The 18,253-nt window shown below is 56.6% G+C and overlaps 3 protein-coding genes across 4 annotated transcripts; 1 reads left to right on the top strand and 2 right to left on the bottom strand.

Annotated features, from left to right (window-relative positions):
- Positions 1 to 6,004: 6,004 nt before the first annotated feature.
- Positions 6,005 to 8,826, bottom strand: PRDX5 (peroxiredoxin 5). The gene is made up of 6 exons (XM_079102757.1): positions 8,565 to 8,826; positions 7,332 to 7,466; positions 6,732 to 6,863; positions 6,612 to 6,650; positions 6,421 to 6,482; positions 6,005 to 6,316 (listed from the first exon to the last, which is right to left on the bottom strand). The coding sequence occupies exons 1-6, from the start codon at positions 8,736 to 8,738 to the stop codon at positions 6,211 to 6,213; spliced, it is 648 nt and encodes a 215-aa protein (XP_078958883.1). The 5' UTR covers positions 8,739 to 8,826; the 3' UTR covers positions 6,005 to 6,210.
- A 443-nt stretch (positions 8,827 to 9,269) lies between these two features.
- Positions 9,270 to 10,289, top strand: TRMT112 (tRNA methyltransferase activator subunit 11-2). 2 transcript variants are annotated; one of them, XM_079102759.1, is made up of 4 exons: positions 9,270 to 9,509; positions 9,596 to 9,661; positions 9,824 to 9,913; positions 10,001 to 10,289. In XM_079102759.1, exons 1-4 carry the CDS (start codon positions 9,432 to 9,434, stop codon positions 10,106 to 10,108), a joined length of 342 nt encoding a protein of 113 aa, XP_078958885.1. In that variant the 5' UTR covers positions 9,270 to 9,431; the 3' UTR covers positions 10,109 to 10,289. The 2 variants fall into 2 exon arrangements, with proteins under 2 accessions (XP_078958885.1, XP_078958884.1); XM_079102758.1 differs by having other exon boundaries at positions 9,353 to 9,509; positions 9,596 to 9,697.
- Positions 10,290 to 10,873: 584 nt separating this feature from the next.
- On the bottom strand, positions 10,874 to 18,059 carry ESRRA (estrogen related receptor alpha). The gene is made up of 7 exons (XM_079102752.1): positions 17,883 to 18,059; positions 16,127 to 16,463; positions 12,850 to 12,966; positions 12,561 to 12,689; positions 12,067 to 12,234; positions 11,702 to 11,971; positions 10,874 to 11,271 (listed from the first exon to the last, which is right to left on the bottom strand). The coding sequence occupies exons 2-7, from the start codon at positions 16,449 to 16,451 to the stop codon at positions 11,012 to 11,014; spliced, it is 1,269 nt and encodes a 422-aa protein (XP_078958878.1). The 5' UTR covers positions 16,452 to 16,463; positions 17,883 to 18,059; the 3' UTR covers positions 10,874 to 11,011.
- Positions 18,060 to 18,253: the final 194 nt, after the last annotated feature.

The following is an 18,253-nucleotide window of genomic DNA, read 5'->3' on the forward strand; positions in this document are numbered from 1 at the left end:
ACATGACTAAGAGAAGGAACTAGAAATGAGAGCTGTTGTCCTTTCAAAACAGGGTGACTCAGGGCCTGAAGATTAGAGCGATTCAGGCACAGGAGGGTGAGGGGATCCCACGTAGGTGGTGAATATTGTCTGGGAGACGTGAGGACCCACAGCCGGGGAATCGGGGTGCCGTGGAGACCAAGGTTGAAGGGAATGGAGACAGGGTTGCAGAAGGGTCACTGGGGAGATAGCAAGGAAGTGGAGGGCAGCTGAGGACATGCCTCCTCCAAGGTCCATGGGAATAGCAGGGACCATGCACAGGAGGCCACGGAGTCCCCAAAGGTCCCTCTTCTCAGAAATGACCAGAGTAGCCCACACTGCTACCTGTTCGCCCAATACCCTCCTCCCTCTCTGCCTTTCAGTTACCCATATGGCGCCCTGGAACAAGGCTGGCATCTCCGTGCAGCCACCACGTGACCAGGCCACATCCCATGAGATGTGAGTGGAAGAGACACCCTGCAGGCTCCTTATCCAGGGTTTCGCTTTCTACAGCTTCGGTCATCGGTCACGGTTTGGAAATATGAAATGGAAAATTCCAGAGATGAGCAATTCCTGTGTCTTAAGTTGTGCACGATCCTGAGGAGCATGATGAAACCCCGTCCTGCGCCATCCCGTCCAGCTTATCCCCGTGGTATGAGCTGCCCTCTGTCAGTGACTAAGATGCTGTACAGTGTCACAGCGCTCAAGCGCAAGTAGTTCTTAGTTCACTTAATAATGGCCCCAAAGTACCAGAGTTGTGATGCTGGATTTTATAACTGTACAGTATGTGGTTATGATCTTTCCATTTTATGATTCGCTATTGTTGTTGCTCTCTCACTGTGTGTTGCGGGGGACAAAGTGCCTTGTTTTCCTCTACTGTCACACCACTGAAATCAACACAGATGTTCGACACCAGATCTTGGGGAGGGCGTTACCCACAGCCACGTGATCCATTCTGAGGCATGGACACCAGCAGGGTACTCCAGCCCAGTTCAGCTTTGACACTCTCCCTGGAGAGAGCATGAGATCCCACAGGTTGGGACTCAGTCCCTGGGACCATCCCCCAACTTCAGACGCCAGTGCAAGCCCCAGCTCATTTTACCTGTGTTTCTACCCGACTGGGTATAAATTGGGGATCCCACCACCTCCTCTGGTTCAATTAACTTGCTCAAGCAACTCACAGAACTCAGGATAATGCTTATTTATGTTTACTGGTTTATTTTATCTTTTATAAATTTTTCTTTTTGGTAATTGTAGATGGACAGCATGCCTTTATTTTATTTATTTTATTTTATTTTATTTTGGGGAGGACTCAAGGTTAAACTCAGGAGCACTTGACCACTGAGCCACATCCACAGCCCTATTTTGTATTTTATTTAGAGACAGGGTCTCACTGAGTTGCTTAGCACCTTGCTTTTGCTGAGGCTGGCTTTGAACTGGAGATCCTCCTGCCTCAGCTGCACAAGCTGCAGGGATTACTGTCATGCACCACCATGCCTGGGTTTATGTGCTGAGGATGGAGCCCGGTGCCTCACACATGCTAGGCAAGCGATCTACCACTGAGGCCTAGCCCCTGTTTATTGGTTTATTATAAAGAATATTGCAGGGACCGGGATTGTGGCTCAGTGGTGGAGCACTTGCCTAGCATGTGTGAGGCGCTGGGTTTGATTCTCACAGGAAAATAAATAAATAAAGGATCATCAATAACTAATAAAATATTTTTAAAAAATCATAAAAATAGAAAATAAAGAATATTACAGGGCTGGAGATACAGCTCAGTGGTGGAGCACTTATCAGTGTGCACAGGGCCCAGAGTTCCATCCCCAGCACTGCAAGGAAAAAAAAAAAAGATTATTATAAAGGATACAGATGGAGAGACGCAGAGCAGGAGGCAGAACGGGCCTGGAGGCTGCGAGGCCTCCATGTGCCACCCTCCAGGAAACCACGCTCTAGGAGGCTCTCGGTTCCTGTCCTTCTGGGGTACTACGGAGACTCCATCGCACGGCATGACTGAAGCACCACAGCCGTGTTAGAATGGGATTGAACAAAAAGGGTAAGTTCTAATGCTCGTCCCTGGGTGAGGGAGCCAGCAAGACCTGTCCATCCGGACTCTCAGCACCTTGCCCTCCAGGATATGGGCAAGACCCCTCTGGAATGAGGAGGCTCTTATGACCTACTATCAGACAAAAGTAAATCAGAGAATTTCCTTACGGCCAGCTCCAAGACAGAAAGGTGAAGATCAGCATTTCTGTGTCCTGCCTTAGGGAAGAGAAATTCTAGTTTCTATAGCTGCCTTGGGTGGGGAGGGAGTGAGAAGCCAGCAACTGTGATCAAAGAACAAAATGTGTAGCACTTGTGTATTTTTGTTTAACTTGTGGAGGAAGACTTATAGACAGGTGAAAAAAAAAAAAAATCCTCTTTCACAAGCCAGAAGTCATTGTTCAGAATGAGTTTTGATACATGTAAGCAGGAATATTATATAGAAGACCTTAAAGCGATGGGAGAATTGTAACTAAAAAGGTTGGTTTGGGGCCAGGGATATAACTCCGTTGGTAGAGTGCTTGCTCTGCAAGCACAAGGCCCTGGGTTCAAGTCCCAGCATCATATAAAAAAAAAAAAAAAAAAAAGGTTGGTTTTAAGGTTAATCAAAAACCAAAGGTGGGGCTGGGGTTGTGGCTCAGTGGTAGAGCTGCTTGCCTGGCATGTGTGAGGCACTGGGTTGCATCCTCAATAAAAATAAAATAAAGGTCCATCAACAACTAAAAAATTTTTTTTTAAAAAACAAGGACATGAGAGAGAGATCTCAACTATATTGATTCAATATTCCAGTTTTCAACTAAAGGCCCTACCCAGATGTAGCTCCTGGGCCTTGGACTCCCCAGCTTCCAGAACTGTAGAAATAAATCTCCACTCCTTATGATTACCAGTCTCAGCCGCCCTGTTGTAGCACAAGCTGGCTGCAGAATGTACTGGCGGACGTGCCAGGTTACGTTGTTCAGCTGTTTATTCGTGGTACTGGGGATCCAGCCCAGGGGCGCTCTACCATTGCACTACATCCCAGTCCTTTTTAAATTTTGAGACAGGGTCTCACTGAGTTGCTTAGGGCCTTGCTAAATTGCTGGGACTGACCTCAGACTTGTGATCCTCCTGCCTCGGCCTCCTGAGTCACTGGAATTTCAGGCATGCGCCACACCTGGCTTGGTTTCTCTTTTTGTTGTGGTTGTAATGTTGGTCCTTTGGCCATCAAAAGTGGGGGAAGGCCACACCTCCCCACCTCTGCCAGGTGCAGCCCAGGCCTCCCAAGCCCTCCTCTGAAGCTTGGTCGTCTGCCCTGGAGACCGGACTCTGCGTTGGCAGGATTCTTTTGCCAGGTGTTGTTTAATCTCAGGCCCTGTAGGGCCTGGAGCAACTTCCAGGGCTGAACCCATCCCCACTGGCCACCCACCACCCCAGGAAGCTGAGGGAGAGAACATTCAGCAGCCAGGGCCACCCAGGTCAAAGCTCCACCTCCACCCACACCCAGTCCCTACCACATTGTCCCTAGGGGCCACCCAGTGGCAAAAGACCCTGGTGAGTACACTTCCTCTGAGGCCTCCCTGGGCCCCAACCAGCCCAGATAAAAACCCGAGTGGAGGAAGCAGAGGTGGCTAGAATGACAGAAATGGAGATTGGGCTTCCCCTGGTGGCGGGAGCCGCCAGAATGCCACCGAGTTGCAGAGAAGGGCACAGGGTGCCCAGCTGGTGGGGCGGGCTTTCGCTCACCACCCCCATTTACCGCTGCAGACGCCGAGGCTCACAGGAGGCCCCAAGCCTCGGTTCCCTCTTTTGCACAGAAAAGATTAAGAGACATGGCATCACTGGCTCTGGTGGCACTCACCTGCACTCCCAACGCCTCCGGAGGTCAAGGCAATAAGATCACAAGTTCAAGGCCAGCCTTAGCAACTTAGCAAGACCCCATGCAACTCAGCAAGCCCCTGTCTCAAAATAAACAATAAAAGGGCCGGGGATGTGACTCAGTGGTAATGCGCCTCTGGGTTCCATCCCCAGTACCTAAGGGCTAAGGAAAATATGAAAGATCTTCCCTGCGCATGCGCCTGCCTGGACCTCGGCACAACCTTGTTGGAACATGTAGCGTGCTGCCTTCTCCTGGGTTTGGTTCACTCCTGGAACCCAGTCATCCACCCATCTCAGGGCTGTCACTCCCTCCCTTCAGGGATCTGGTCAGTCTTTGAGGGGGTGAAGTGTCCTTGAGGGGATCATTAGGTCCTGCAGGTGGTTAGAAGGGAGCTATCTCTGTCCTAACTTGTATTTAAGGAACCCCACTAGGAATAAGACTGAGGAGTCTCACCCGTGGTCTACGTGACTTCATGTGTTGGTGTCCCTGAATCTGGTGACATTTTCTCTCTCTCTCCTATCGCTTTTGCTCTTGCTTCCATTTTATTACTAAAATAAGTGCTAATTCCTATAAAGAGGGTGTCTTTATTATCTATTGAATCTGACCTACCAAATTCAGCAGCTGCACACATTTGAAATGCTTTAATGCTACAGTACCAAAAGAGAGAGAGACATGGCACCCAGGAAAGGAAGGGTCTTCCCCCAGGCACTGTGGCCCAGAATTTAGCAAAAGGAAGGAGAGGGGTGGAGGCAAGTTTCCAGGGGAAACAGAGGGTCAGCCTCTGCCCTGTCCCCACCAAGACCTGGGGTTGCAAGCTGGGGAGAGAACCCCAGGGAGGAGGATGGTGTGGCACAGGCAGGCTGAGCACCTGGGACCCCATGCAAGGTGGCTGGAGTCCTCCTACTGAGAGCCCCCGCCTCAGCCTCTGCATTGCTGCCAGTGGTCCCAACATACACAAGCCCCGCCCCCATGTCACTCTGATAGTGAATCCTCCCTTCAATGTTCAGCTGGTGCCTCCCCCACCTCCAGCTCCCAGGGCTATTCAGAAACTTCCAATGGCTGGAGGTGCCCCCACAGCAAGGCAGGCCTCTTACCAGCTTCCTAGGCCCCACTGCCTGCCCTGGTATCCTGTCCCAGCAGCCCCGCCCACCTTGCTGCTGGGTGCTACAGCTAGGACTGTCCCACCCCTCCACCCTACCCCAGGCTGTTCTCCTTCATTCCTGCCACCACTAGGGTCATTTCCTCTAAGCGAGGCCCTTCCCTGACCCTCTCCCTGACCTCCCAGAGCATGGCCTGCTCTAGAGCCGCGGACTAGCTGGAGCTCACTGCAGGCGACAAGAGCACATGGCCAGCCTGCCAACCGCCCAGCTCAAATCCAGACTGCCTAAGAGGCTTAGGGCAAAGTCCACACCACACCGCACCTAGCAATGTAAGGCCCAAGAGCAGGGCCTGCACCGGCCCTAGCCCCAAACCCTGCTGGGGCCCATCTCGTCGCCTGCCCACCACTGGTCAGGCCCCACCTACAGCCTCCTCCCCCAGGAAGCCTCCTGACTGAACAGGCTCTCTTCACTGAAGGGGCCCTTCAGCCAGGAAAGACTGTCCCAAGTGCCTGGGGTCCTTCCTGGGCCTGGGGTACTTCAGAAGGGGCTGGAGTCACCCTGGTGTACAAGCCTGGAGCCAAGTTCCTACAGTGGAGTTTCTGGAATCAATTAAATCAGTCAACACCCCAGCACACACACTGGTCAGGCTATGGTGCCAAGCTTGCGTCTGCTGGGGACGTTCCCCCTGTGCGTGGACAGCTGTGCCTCTCCCACCTTAGACTGGCTCTCTGAGCACCCAGGAAGAGGGCTTCAGGGGGCACTCCCTGGGCTGGGAGGAGCTCAGAGGCATGGTGCTTGCTGAGCACGTGCAAGGCCTGTACTCAAAAAATAATATTAAAAAATGAGCAAATAAAGAGGACTTCCCTGCCCCCAACCACACTCTCGCCTTCAGCTGGGTCCTTGTAGCCTCAGTTCGACTGTGACTAAAAAAAGAGGCCCCACCCTCAGCAGATCGGCGACTGCACATCAAGGAGACAGACTTGAGTCAGAAGTGTTTTTTTTTTTAATTATTATTTTTAAGTTGTAGGTGGACTCAATACCTTTATTTTATTTTTCTGCGGCGCTGAGGATCAAACCCAGTACCTCACATGAGCTAGGCGAGTGCCCCACCTCTGAGCCACAACCCCAGCCCTGAGCCTGAAGTGTTCAAGTGCAGGCGACAGGAGAGGGCAGAGGGAGTGTGTCCAGGTCAGCGCCTCAAAGCTGCGAGAGGATGTTGGGGGCCAGGCTGCAGGTGAGGCCTGTGCCATCCGGTTCCACGTTAAGGGCCTTCACCCTGCCATCCTCTATCACCATGGAGAACCTGCCAGAAAGAAGGGCCAGCCAGCTGCTTCAGCCCACCTGGGGACAGGAGGGGGCAGGCACCAGGGCTCCAGGGAAGCCCCAGGAGAACTCTCCCACTTTTACCTCTTGAGCCGGTGATTCCCAAAAAGGGGCACCAAGGAATCATCTAGTAATAAATCTGTCTCCTACGAGGAAAGACAGGGAAATGTATTAGGAACCCCAGTCAGGCCCACGCTGCTCCCCACACCTCCAAGTCCTGCCTCAAGGCCCCGCATAGAAACTGCCCAGGAGGGTGGGGTGGGGGACGCACTGACCTTCCCAAAGGCCCCAGTGGGGTCAGCCAGGAGTCGAACCTGAGGGGACAGAAAAGTAAAGGTCACAAGGAAAACCTCCTACCTGGCCTGGCCCAGACCCCTGCCAGCTCCACATCTTACCTTGCCTTCTGCCTTGTGGGCTCGTCCCCACTCTCCAGTCACAAAGACATCGTTCACACTCAGACATGCCACCACCTGCACTCCCTTGGCCTTTAGCGCCCCAGCCTGCTCCACAAAGCCAGGCAGGTGCGTCTAAGAAGGGAAACAAAGGGTCATCGAAGGGACTGTGGCAAGCAGGCCCCAGCCCCCTCTTTACCTCCAGGCTCCTCCCCACCCTGACCCAGCATCTTGGACCAGGCAAGGACAACTGTGTGAACTGATCTATTTTCTTTTTGCCAGCGCCACTAGGAAGCGCAGCCCCAAATATTCTGTGGTCAAGACCTTGAACTTCCCATGGGCATAACTATGTCCGTCCTATCTGCCTGAGTCCCAAGCGCCTTGCAGAGTGCTGAGCCCCAGCAGATGCAGCCCTTCCCCCACCACTCGGCCACTGGGCCTAGTACTTTTCCCCAGCCCCCGCTCATTTTCTGAATGCACAAATGGCTTTTCAGCTGTGGCATCATTTACACACTCTTGCTGCAAACTGCCTCGGGACAACAGAGAAGACTTAGGAACAATTCCAGATCCCACTTCCAGACCCTTGGAAGGGGAGGGTCTCACCTTAGAACAGCCAGGGGTAAATGCCCCAGGGACTCCGAACAATATACCCTTCTTGCCCTTGAACAGCTCCGCCAGGTTCACCTTGTTCCCAGGCTCCCCTTCAAACACCTCCACAGAGGGGAGAGCATCTCCCACCTGGAGAGAAGGACTCCAAGGTAAAGGGCGTGGTGGGGGAGGGGCAGCAAAGCAGGGCCAAAGGGAATGCAGAGCCTGATAGCTGCTGGCAATCAGCTAGTTCAGAAAATACGGGCGTCACTCTGTTCCCTCCCCCATACCACCTGGTTACCCAACATCCTCCTGGTTTCCAGGTGGCCCTGCTCTGCTTAATGGCCGTTGGTGACAACAAAGGAAAGCAAGTCCTTCCTAAATGTCGCAATATTGTGAAAAGGAGCAGCATATGTTCAAGGAAAGGAATGGAATAAAGGTGGGGTAGGGGCGGGGTGAGGAAGTCCTGACTACAGGAAGGGAGAAGCCTGGTCACTAGTTCAAGACAAAGAGGGGTGGGAAAGTTGGCGGAGATGTCCAGCCTCGACACCCAAGGAGACAGAGAAGAAGGGCTCTCCAAGGGGGCTGGGTGAGGGCTACCTAGAGCTAGAGGAGGCAAAGGAGAAATTCGGAAGTTGGCCACAGTCTGAGGAGTCCAGAGGTTCAAGTAGGATGAAGTAGAAGGTGGAGGGAGTCTCCGCAGAGGGTTGGAGAAGGGGGACAGGCCAGAGGAGCATGTGGATTCCAGAAGATGAGTGAAAGGCTGAGAAGGGCAGGAATCTGCCATGGAGGGGAGGAGGCAGAATCGAGAAGACATCGCTGGGCTCCAAGGGACCACAGCTCTTCCAGAAGATGGGGTGGAAGTGGAGCCCAGCACTTTGACAAAAGGGTGGGGAGGGGGCGTGGAGGACACGTAGAGGTTGAAAAGGGGCCCAGCCGCAAAGATGGAAGGAGGTGGGGGAATGCCGTGATGTTCAACCCGCTGAAAACGATCGGGACCTGTCACTGGGTGTCGCACAGTGGATGTGAAGGATTACCAGGGGAGGGCTCAGGAGACTGAATCAAGGTTCCTAACTGGAAAAAACGGCGGGGCAGGCGAGGGGTCTTGCAGAGGGGATGAGAAGGACAGACCGCAGGAGGGTCCTCGAGAAAGCGGGGAGCGGGTGCAAAAGGCAGGAGAGACGGCGACACCCCCGGCGGCGGGCTAGGATAGGACCTGAGGAGATGGGGAAAAGGGCCAACGGTCACCTTGATTGGGGCCATGGCTGCGGCGGTGCTGCTGAAACTGCGGACCCCTCCACGCGCCCACCCTCCTCCTTCCAGCCGCTGTCTTGCTGCCGCCGCCGCAGACTCAGTAGCGGCCGCGCTGGCGAGTACGGAGCAAGCTCTGCGTCCCAGCACGAATAAGTCCGCCAGCCCCATGCCCGCCCTAAGGCCCGCGGCCGTCCCGCCCACCTGCCCCGGACTTCACACGAGGCGGGGCCTGAAGCCTACGCCACCCCGGGGCCCTGCAAGAGGCGGGGCCCTGCAAGAGGCCGGGCCTCGGTCGCACCTCCCCGGAGGCCGCCTCTACTGCGCAGGCGTGAGCGCTGGCGCGTGGAGTGGCGCCCTGGGACAGGGGCTGGGCCGTGACGCATTATACATGGGGCGGAGCACTCAGCGGCCACGCAGCTAATTTGCATGCACGGAAGAGCTACCGCTGTTTAATGGGCCCAATTTACTGATGAAGCAGTGTTTCCTTCCCTTAACGGAAAGCAAGGTGCGGGGAACAATGTTGTCAGGGGCCTGTGGAGGTCTCAAACATGTTTGTTACACTCAACGAGGGCCTCTGCATTGCAGCTGCTTTACATATGATTTGCATGTTACATGATTTGTGGCTAGCGGAGTTCAACGTGCGCCGCAGCCAACTTCCCGCCGAGTCGCTTCCGGTAGCACCGCGTGACCGGGCCAAATCTTTTACGTACTTCTGCTCGGGCCAGCACGAGAAGTTGCAGCAAGTTCGCTACTTCCGGTCTTCTAGCCGTCCAATAGTACAAAAGGCGGGCGACCCCGGAAGTGACGTAAGCTCTGAGCGGTCTCTTTCCGGTTCCGGAGTGGAAGATCGCGTATGGCAACATGAAGCTGCTCACCCACAATCTACTGAGCTCACATGTGCGGGGGGTGGGGCCTCGTGGCTTCCCCCTGCGCCTCCAGGTACCGGCCTGGGGTCTCGCCCCTGCCCCGGAGGGATGGAGAAACCCGGGTCGGGTCCCGGCCTCACTAGACCTCCCCGCCCCCAGGCCACCGAAGTCCGGATCAACCCCGTGGAGTTCAACCCCGACTTCGTGGCGCGGATGATACCCAAGGTGGAGTGGGCGGCACTTCTGGAGGCGGCGGACACCGTGAGCACCGGTCCCCGCGGTCCCTGACTCGGGAGGGGGGCGACCCCGCACCGCCCGCAGCCCTGCGTCCGGCCGCGCGTGGGGAGGGTTTCACGCCCAGGGACGATTTAGGCCTCTCGCCCGCAGTTGCACCTGGTGGAGGTCCCCAAAGAGCCGATCGAGGGCTACGAGAACGACGAGACGTTTCTGAGAAAGATGCACCACGTGCTGCTGGAGGTGAGAAGCGACCCTCAGCTGCTTCCCCAGCCTCTCTCCTCGGGCCCTGAGGCTGCCGGTGCTGAGCCCTGCCCCACCCTTCCACAGGTGGACGTGCTGGAGGGCACCCTGCAATGCCCGGAGTCTGGACGTCTGTTCCCCATCAGCCGCGGGATCCCCAACATGCTGCTGAATGACGAGGAAACCGAGACTTAGCTGCCAGGCACCAGTTTTGCCTTTTGTGACCGTGTGTATCTTTGTTGATATACATTTTGCTAGTTCTGCAGTGTGTAGCCCCAGCCCTTGACCCAATGACACACCGACCACAGTGTTCTTGAGCTCCATAGTATATCTTTTTTTTTTTTTTTTTCTCATTAAAGGTTCAAAACCAAAAGCGGTTTCTCTTTGCAGCAAATATACATTAAAATAGAGTCTCTGTACAGCCAAAGGCTCTGGGCCCTGGCTTGCCCCATGTCCCTGCGCCTCCCTGGCCAAACCCAAAAATAAATATAGTGTTATTGCTCTGCAGGGCATAGAGGCAGTGCTCTCCCCACCCCCTGAGGAGGCTGGGTGGGAGCTTATGGGGGGCCCTGGCCACCCCAGGGGTCCAGGGGCTGGAGCCTGCTTGGAGTTATTGCTTCAAGGGGGGGCACTAATGCCCAATGCAAATGAGGAGGAGAGGAGCGAAGGGGGCAGGGGCCTTTGCTCTCCAAATACCCCTCTGCTCTGGAGAGGGGACTGGATTAAGCAGCAGCAAAAGCATCACCCATTGGGAGACTGTGGCCTCCATCCCCTTCCCTCCCTGAGATCAGGCTTCTGCCTCCCACATCCCCTGCAGCCCCCTATGGCTTCCGCAAGGCCCCCCTGCACTCTTGGGGGCACATTATGGCTTGCAAGGGACAGCATTGTGCCCAGACTCTGGGCATTCACATTCCCAGCTTCTGACACCCCCTTAAGAGGGGGGAGAGGAGGGCATGGGGCCTGCTCCCAGGGACTGATGGCATTGCCCTGGCCCTGCCAGCAGGCTGTGGCACTGCCCAGACCCCAGCTCTGCCCCCTTGGGGCTGACCCCATGCTGGGCAGTTCCTGCCAGCACCCCCACCCTTCCCACCCCTTGCCTCAGTCCATCATGGCCTCGAGCATCTCCAAGAACAGCTTGTGCATGGGCACCTTGCCCTCCAGCTTCACCCCATAGAAATGGGCCAGCACTTTGCCCGCTGTCTGGCGGAGGAGTGGTAGCGTGAGCAGCAGCCTGCCCGCCCGTCGCCTCTCAGCTCCCCCTCCAGGGCCAGCCCGGCCGGCTTCGTACTCCAGCAGGGCCTCGTGCAGGGCTTCCCGCAGCTGTTCCACAGCCTCAGCATCTTCAATATGCACCGAGTCTGCAAGGACGGGGAGAGGGCTGTTGGCCTGGGCTGCCTCTGGAAAGGGCAGAACCCACATCTGCTTGGGCACTGCTGGATGGGGCCTAAGGAGGGGCCAAACGGATTAGCTGGTTGGCTGACTAAGGGGCACCACTCACTGCTCCTGCCCAGTAGCCACCCTTTCTCCCTCAACTATGACCACCTCTTATCCTCCCCACCTTCCCTCCCACTAAACTCTTTACCTTTCCAGGTTAGCAGGGCACTAGGGCTCAAAATCTTGTGTGCAGTTCAGGACCTGCCCTTGGCTTGCTTTGTGACTTTGAATAAGTCATTGGTCTTCCCTAAGCCTCAGTTTTCCTTATCTGCAAAATGGGACTGTGCCACCATCACGGAGTTAACAGCTGGAGGGCCTTATGGAGATTCCAGTTGGGTGCTGCCCTGGACTTACCCGAATTGGCAAGGGCCAAAGCCTTCAGCAGGACATACTCCTCTCGCTCCAACCGTAGGGCCTGTAGCCGCCGCACCAGTTGCAGCAGGGCCGCCCCCAGCTCTCCCAGGCCAGCAGCCCGGGCTCCCTCTTCATCTAGGACCAGGTCCTCGGCAAAGGCCAGTTCATCCTGCAGTGGTAGTGAACGCTGGGCCACACCCAGCACTAGCACCTCCATCCATACGCTCTGCAGTACTGACATCTGGTCAGACAGCGACAGTGATGAGAAGCCTGGGGGGCAGTGGAGAGCAGGCCTGACTGAGCAAGGGACCCCAGCCTAACATGGCCGGGCCTCAGGGGAGTCCCAGGTCTTCTGGGCCCTTTACCTGGGATGCTCTTGGCCCAGCTGATAGTGACCACAATCTCTCGGTCAAAGAGGTCGCAGAGAGTAGCCACGGCCGGAAGGTGTCCGTCAGGGCCCGCGGGGTCAGGCATGGCATACAGCTTCTCAGGCTCCACCACCAGCAGGTGAGATACCAGTGCATTCACCGGGGCTGCAGGAACAGGTGGAGAGCTAGCCGGAAGCACTCCCGTCCAGCAGGCCTCAGAGGCCCCTTGGACTACCATCTACTGAGGCAGTGCCCCTGGGGCCAGATGCCTCACCCCCTCCCCAGGTAAGCCCGTCTCTGGACCGGCTGAGATTAACCGTCCCCCAAGACCCGCCACGTTACTTGGTTCCTGACACATGAAAAGTCACCTTACGAGTATTCCTTGGGGAAATGAGGACATGAATGGGTGGGGGTGAAATGGGTCCAGCACCCACGATGCTGCCCTGGGGGCAACCCTGCCGCAGAGCCCTAGGGTCCCTCCCCACTCTCACCTGTCTTCCGGGGGCCTCCAGCTACTGCCAGAGGGCCAGCAGGGAAGGGGCCTGGGAAGGGCAGCGGGTCCACCTCTGGCCGTCGCTTGTATTTCTGTCGCCCACCTCGGACACGGTCCAGGCGCACCCCTTGAATTGTAGGACAGGGTTGCATCCGTGGGGCTGAGGCAGGCTTGTCTGCACAGCTGTCCTCCCCAGCCCATTCGCTGCAGCTTCCCAGGGCTTGCCCCCAGCCCCAGCCCTTGGGGCCCAACCCCCAGCCTCGCCCAGGCCCCTGCCCAGCGCTCACCCTCCTTGAGCATGCCCACCCGCAGGCACTTGGTGAAGCGGCAGGCCTGGCAGGCCTTGCGTCTCCGCTTGGTGATCTCACACTCGTTGGAAGCTGGACAGCTGTACTCGATGCTTCCTGCCAGGAAGAGGCAGGGCTCCAGTGGCGGCCTCCCAGGGCCAGCAGGGGGCCCAGCGGACAGGAGAGCCCTCACTCACCCGGGGCAAGCACAGGTCTGGGGGTACGGGGAGGAAAGGGGAGAGCAGGATGCCATGAGCCGGGCAGGGAAGCGCACTGCCACTGGGGGGCCCTGCTGGGGCAATGGAAGGGCTGGGCACAGGCAGTTGGGCTGTCTCTGCTCCAAGCCCCAGTCAGGTCACACCTCTGGGCCACAGGGCTCTCATCTGTGCTCATCAAGGGTCACTCTGACCACTAGGCTGCTCAGTTCAATGGTCAGTTCTCGGTTCTCACTTGCCTAAGCGGAGCACCCAACACCATGGATGCAGTCTCAGTCCTAGAAGCAGCTGAACGCCGCCTTTGCTTCTGGGACTCCACCCTCTCCTCTGCCCCGTCTCTCTGGTCACATTGTGGTTTCTGTGCCTGTTCCCCAGCTCCTTCCACTGAACCCCCAGGGCTGGCTTCCCTCATCCTCACTCACTCCTGTTGTGGGGCTTTTAGATTTGGATCTCTGGCTGCACCTGCCCTGAGCTCTAGACTCCAGTCCAGCGGCCTGGTGGACATTCTGCATGTCTAGGAGGCTCCTCAAACCCAACATGTCCCAGGTGGCCCCCGGTGGCCCCTAGTCTGCAACTGCATTCATCTGGGTACTCACACAGGAGCCGGGCAGCATCCTCAGCTCCCCTTGCACCCACATCCCACCTACTGGCAAGTCCCCGGGGGCTTGACCTTATCCATCCAGGATCCAACTCCTGCCCCTAGCAACTGGTTTTCCACCCTTGACACCAGTCACTGTCACCTCACCTCACTGGTCTCTTGATGATGCCTGAGGGATCCCGTTAGACCCGTGTCAGCTCCTGTCCCTCCTCTGCTCAAACCCAAGTGCACCCATGGCCTGCACAGGGATTGCCTCAGGCTCCAGTCCTAATAGCACACAGCCTCCCTGGCCTCCTTCGCATCTCTGCTCCCTACCACCTTAGGAGAACCCAAATCCCCCCTGCAGCACTTCCAGCCTCTCGGTGCCACCTCAGGTGCTACAGAGCTGCCTATTTACCCTGCTTCAGTGTCAGTTCCACCAGGCCTCAAATGTCCCCAGAGCTACTAACAGAAGGTGCTGGCAGCTTGTGGCTCTCCCAGTCTCGCAGGGCCACCACAGATGAGTAACCACCAGCCAACAGACCACTAGAGTATGTCACAGTGCAATTCCTCTCCGCCCTGTGAGTGCTGCACCTGGCTCCTGACCTGTCCTCGGGCAGAGCCCTGGAGCCCCAGACCTGGCGGGCCTCTCACTCACTTCCTGCTCCTGGCCCTCCAACGCGCACCACGGGCCTACAGGGCAGTTCTGGGCAAGTCATTGTTCCTTCTTGCCCTGCCTTGGTCCCAGGACCTGGAATACTGTTCTGTGAAGAACAAAGTGTTCCGGGGTCCACCTTGGGTCTAGCCCAATGCTACCCCTTACAACTGTGTGACCTTGGGCAAGTCCCAGATCTAACACCTGGAACCCTCAGTTCAAGTTTTTCCAGCTATCAAATTGGCATGGAAAAATCTCACACTTGGGGTTGGGGGTAGCTCAATGCTAAGTACACATACGTAGGTATAGGAGAGCCTGGGTTCCACGCCCAGCGCCAAAGAAAAAAGATAGCATCTGTTGTAAAGGCAAGTCGTAAGAATTAGAGAAGACAATCCAAGCAAAACATGTAGCATGATTCACAGCACTTAAGTGCTCAGTAAGTGACCATTATCTATAGCTTTGTCCACGGCTAGTATAAGGTTCCAGGTGACTTCTGGACCTAGGTCTGCTGCCTCACCCACTGGTCCCCAGAGTCAGCAGCGAGCACCAAGCTTTAGACAAGTATGTTCTGGCCCTGTCCAAGCTCACTGGAATGACACAATCAGTGGTCCAAAGTCCAGTTATTACTAATAAGTAGAGGCAGCAGTCTGGCATCGAAGAGCTCAGCTCTGGACCTACATCAACTCTTGGTTCCATCATTTTCTACCTGTGAGACTTGAGCAAAGCTTCAAAAACCTCTGTAGGCCTCAGCTATGACAACAGACACCTTGGAGGGTTGCTATGGGGAGATGGAAAAAAAGCAAAAGGTCCGGGCGCTTAGTACAGCCCCACTTATGTGTCTTATGTGTCACCAAAGAGCACATAAGTCACATAGAAACTTAACTAGCAAGCCCCTCCCAGGTGTCATTTACATCAGTATCTTACCCCTGGATTCCTGTCCCCCTGCCCCCATGCTGGGATTGAACCCAGGTCTCTGCACACACTAGACAGTATTCAACCACTGAGCTATATTCCACCAGCCTTTTGAATTTTTATATGCTTTCCTAAGTGAGGAAAAAAACTACTGACTTTTTTTATTTTTTTAAACTGGGGATTGAACTAAGGGACACTTTACCACTGAGCTATAACCCCAGTACTTCCAATTTTTATTTTGAGACAGGATCTCACCAAGTTGTAGAGGCTGGTCTCAAACTTACAATCCTCCTATCTCAGCCTCCTGAGTAACTGGGATTACAGGCATGTGCCACCATACCCCACAAAACCAATGACTTTTAAATGCCTAACAATGTTTTTATGGTGATAGTGATTTTTCCCCCCAGTACTGGAGATGAAACCCAGGGTCTCTCATTTGCTAGGCAAGTACTCTACCACTGAGCCACACCCCTCACGCCCTAAGAGTTTTAAAGTCAGGTGCTAAAATATGATGTGGCCTCTCTATCTATAAAAATCTACTTTGCACTGGTGCTGCTTCGGGAAAATTGAGAAAAGGGGGGTACGTTCTATGTTGGGGAAGAGGTCAGCAGCTGCCTGAAGCAGGAACCAAGTTTCCTTGGTTTCAGAACAGGGAGAGGATGCCTTGGAATTTCTTGGAGCCACTGTTGAAGGTGCTGGGCCTCTAGCACCCAGAAACCCAGGTGGTGTGCTCCACCATCCTATTCCAGTCCATCTGCACACACTGCTGCCTTGATTTCACCTTTAAAGGGAGTACCGCCAGACTGCCAGCCTCAGTGTCTGGCAGGCTCAGGGCCTACTGCACCTAGCAGTGAACCAGTTGGGAGGTGCCAGGCCAGGGCAAAGGGCAAAGCACGCAGAAGCGGGGTGGGGGCTCACCCTGGATGGTCCTCTTGAAGAAAGCTTTGCAGGCCTCACAGGATGCCACACCGTAGTGGTAGCCGGAGGCCACGTCCCCACAGACCAGACAGAGGCGTTTGGGCAGGGAGCTGAGCACCAGCTTCCCACTGCCCTGCTCACCAGGCCCAGCCCCCTCCCCATCCTCCTCCTCCTTGTGCCCTGGGACGCAGCGGGCAGGAGCTGGACCAGGAGCCAGGGTCACGGGGGGTTCAGTCTCGGTCTCTGAGGAACCCTTTGGACTGTCAGGACTGGCTGGCTCTGCCTTGATGTAGAGAGGCTCAATGCCCACCACCTGGCTGGACATGGCGCTGGTCACCTGCAGTGAGATACCGTCAGGTCACAAAAAGGCACAAGGATGGGGGATGGGGAGACACCCTGCCACATGGGTTGCCTAACCCTGGGCCTGGGCCAGACTTCCAGGCTCAGCCAGGGGGAGGGAGGGGGACAGAGTCCAAGGAAGGGTTGCCCATTAAGAGGCCCCCTAGCAGTTGCCATGGGGACGGAGTCTCCAGAGCCTCCAGGACCAGTAACTGACAGCAGGTCTCCCTCTTGGGAACCTAGAAGAGGCTTGGAAAGCCCTACTCCCACCTAGGTCAGGGGGCAGGGTAACCTCAGACCCCAGGCAACAGTCAACCCCCACCCCAGTTCACAGCCAGAAGAGGGACACCGCCACCCAATTTTCTCCAGATGCTGGTGGGGCCTCAGTGAGCTCCCCTCATCTGGTTTTTCCCTATTCAAGAGAGCACACTGATGCACACAAGCCCAAAGGCAGTGGATGTATGTTCACACTGTCACCTGGGTTCTCAGGTGTCACCACAAGCCCACACATGCTTTCTCTGCTGGGGACTTTCACTCACACATGGCCCTTCCCAAACCCCAGTCCTCACTCATTCTCATACTCCTCCCAAAGGGCACACTACACAAACTCACACCCAAGACTGATATCACACACACACACCAGGTACCCACATCACACACGCAGGTACAGACTTGTGAGAAAGAACACCCCTGACACACCGCCCCCTTCCTGCCCCAGCATGCCCAGTCCCAGCCACAGAGTCAGGCCGGTCCCACCTCCTTGCACCCCAGGCCTGCACACTCACTCTTACACTCCCGCTGCCGCAGAGTCCGCCACCTCTCGGGCCGCCCCGCCCCCCTCAAACCTGCGCACACCTATGGGAAGTTGCCTAAAGTTGCTAGTCTCCCCTCCCCCTCCGCCCGCGGGGAGCCTCTATCAGGTTATCAGGAAGTAAATGAGGAGAGCCAAGGAGGAAGAAGTTCTCCCCCGCCGATGTGATGACCTTTGACCCAGAGAAGAGGGTGGCCCAAGGCCCCTTCGAGCGCCCCCACGTGGTCTTCAGAGCCCCTTCTCTGACAGAACCCTCCCCATCTTCCACTCCAGCCCGCCCCAGGGACTTCGGCATGCTCCAAGTGCCGGACTGAACCCTGCCCTGGGGCTGGATCCGAGGCCCAAGACTGACCGGGCCCAAGATCAGCAGCCCAAATCAGAGACAGACCCTGACCCAGGAGAGCCCACCAGGACCCGAACGCCGGATCCCGTCCAGACCCTGACCCCGGTCTAGCTCTCGACCAGGTCCGGGTCGTGAACAGGGCCGGCACCGGAGCCGGCACCCGCCTGGAGCCCGCCGCCCTCCCGCCTCCCTGCCGCGCTCGCACATGGCCCCCGCGCCCCGCCCGCCCACCCCCGCAGCAGCGCTCCCCTTCGCCCCCGGACCTGGGGCTCCGGCAGGGCGGGCGGGCAGGCATGGGGGCCGAGAGGCCCGGAACGCCGGGGTGAGCCGGGGGCCGCGGGCGGTCACTCCTCCGCCTCCTCCTCGGGCCGCGCCGCCCCGCCGCGCCGCGTCCCCTCACTCGGCGGCGCCGCTGGCTGCTTGTAGGACACAAAAGGACATCGCGGCCGCTTCCTACTCGGCTTCCTCCAGCTGACAGCGGGGGCGGGGCCGGCCGCGCGCATGCAAAACAGGGGGCGGTGCCCGGCGCCCTATGCTAATCAGACAAGTGAGGCGGGCAGCGCCTGCGTGCCGGGAGGAGTCGGGGCGGAGCTGGCAGGGCCAGTGGGCGGGCCTTCACAAAGGTCTCGCCCCA

The sequence above is a fragment of the Sciurus vulgaris genome, assembly GCF_902686455.1.
Source record: "Sciurus vulgaris genome assembly, chromosome: 11".
In the NCBI taxonomy this organism is placed as follows: Eukaryota; Metazoa; Chordata; class Mammalia; order Rodentia; family Sciuridae; genus Sciurus; species Sciurus vulgaris.

What these genes read in the sequence shown, in the direction of transcription:
- PRDX5 (XM_079102757.1), bottom strand. Translation starts at nt 8,738, where the DNA reads ATGGGGCTGGCGGACTTATTCGTGCTGGGACGCAGAGCTTGCTCCGTA. An exon ending in TTACCCCTGGCTGTTCTAAG is followed by an intron (nt 6,864 to 7,331) that starts GTGAGACCCTCC and finishes TTCCCTTCTTAG; the next exon opens with ACGCACCTGCCTGGCTTTGT. An exon ending in GGGAATCACCGGCTCAAGAG is followed by an intron (nt 6,317 to 6,420) that starts GTAAAAGTGGGA and finishes TCTTTCTGGCAG; the next exon opens with GTTCTCCATGGTGATAGAGG.
- TRMT112 (XM_079102758.1), top strand. Translation starts at nt 9,432, where the DNA reads ATGAAGCTGCTCACCCACAATCTACTGAGCTCACATGTGCGGGGGGTG. An exon ending in GCTTCCCCCTGCGCCTCCAG is followed by an intron (nt 9,510 to 9,595) that starts GTACCGGCCTGG and finishes CCCCGCCCCCAG; the next exon opens with GCCACCGAAGTCCGGATCAA. An exon ending in TTCTGGAGGCGGCGGACACC is followed by an intron (nt 9,698 to 9,823) that starts GTGAGCACCGGT and finishes TCTCGCCCGCAG; the next exon opens with TTGCACCTGGTGGAGGTCCC.
- ESRRA (XM_079102752.1), bottom strand. Translation starts at nt 16,451, where the DNA reads ATGTCCAGCCAGGTGGTGGGCATTGAGCCTCTCTACATCAAGGCAGAG. An exon ending in CTGGGCCAAGAGCATCCCAG is followed by an intron (nt 11,972 to 12,066) that starts GTAAAGGGCCCA and finishes ACTGCCCCCCAG; the next exon opens with GCTTCTCATCACTGTCGCTG. An exon ending in TTTGGCCCTTGCCAATTCGG is followed by an intron (nt 11,272 to 11,701) that starts GTAAGTCCAGGG and finishes CCGTCCTTGCAG; the next exon opens with ACTCGGTGCATATTGAAGAT.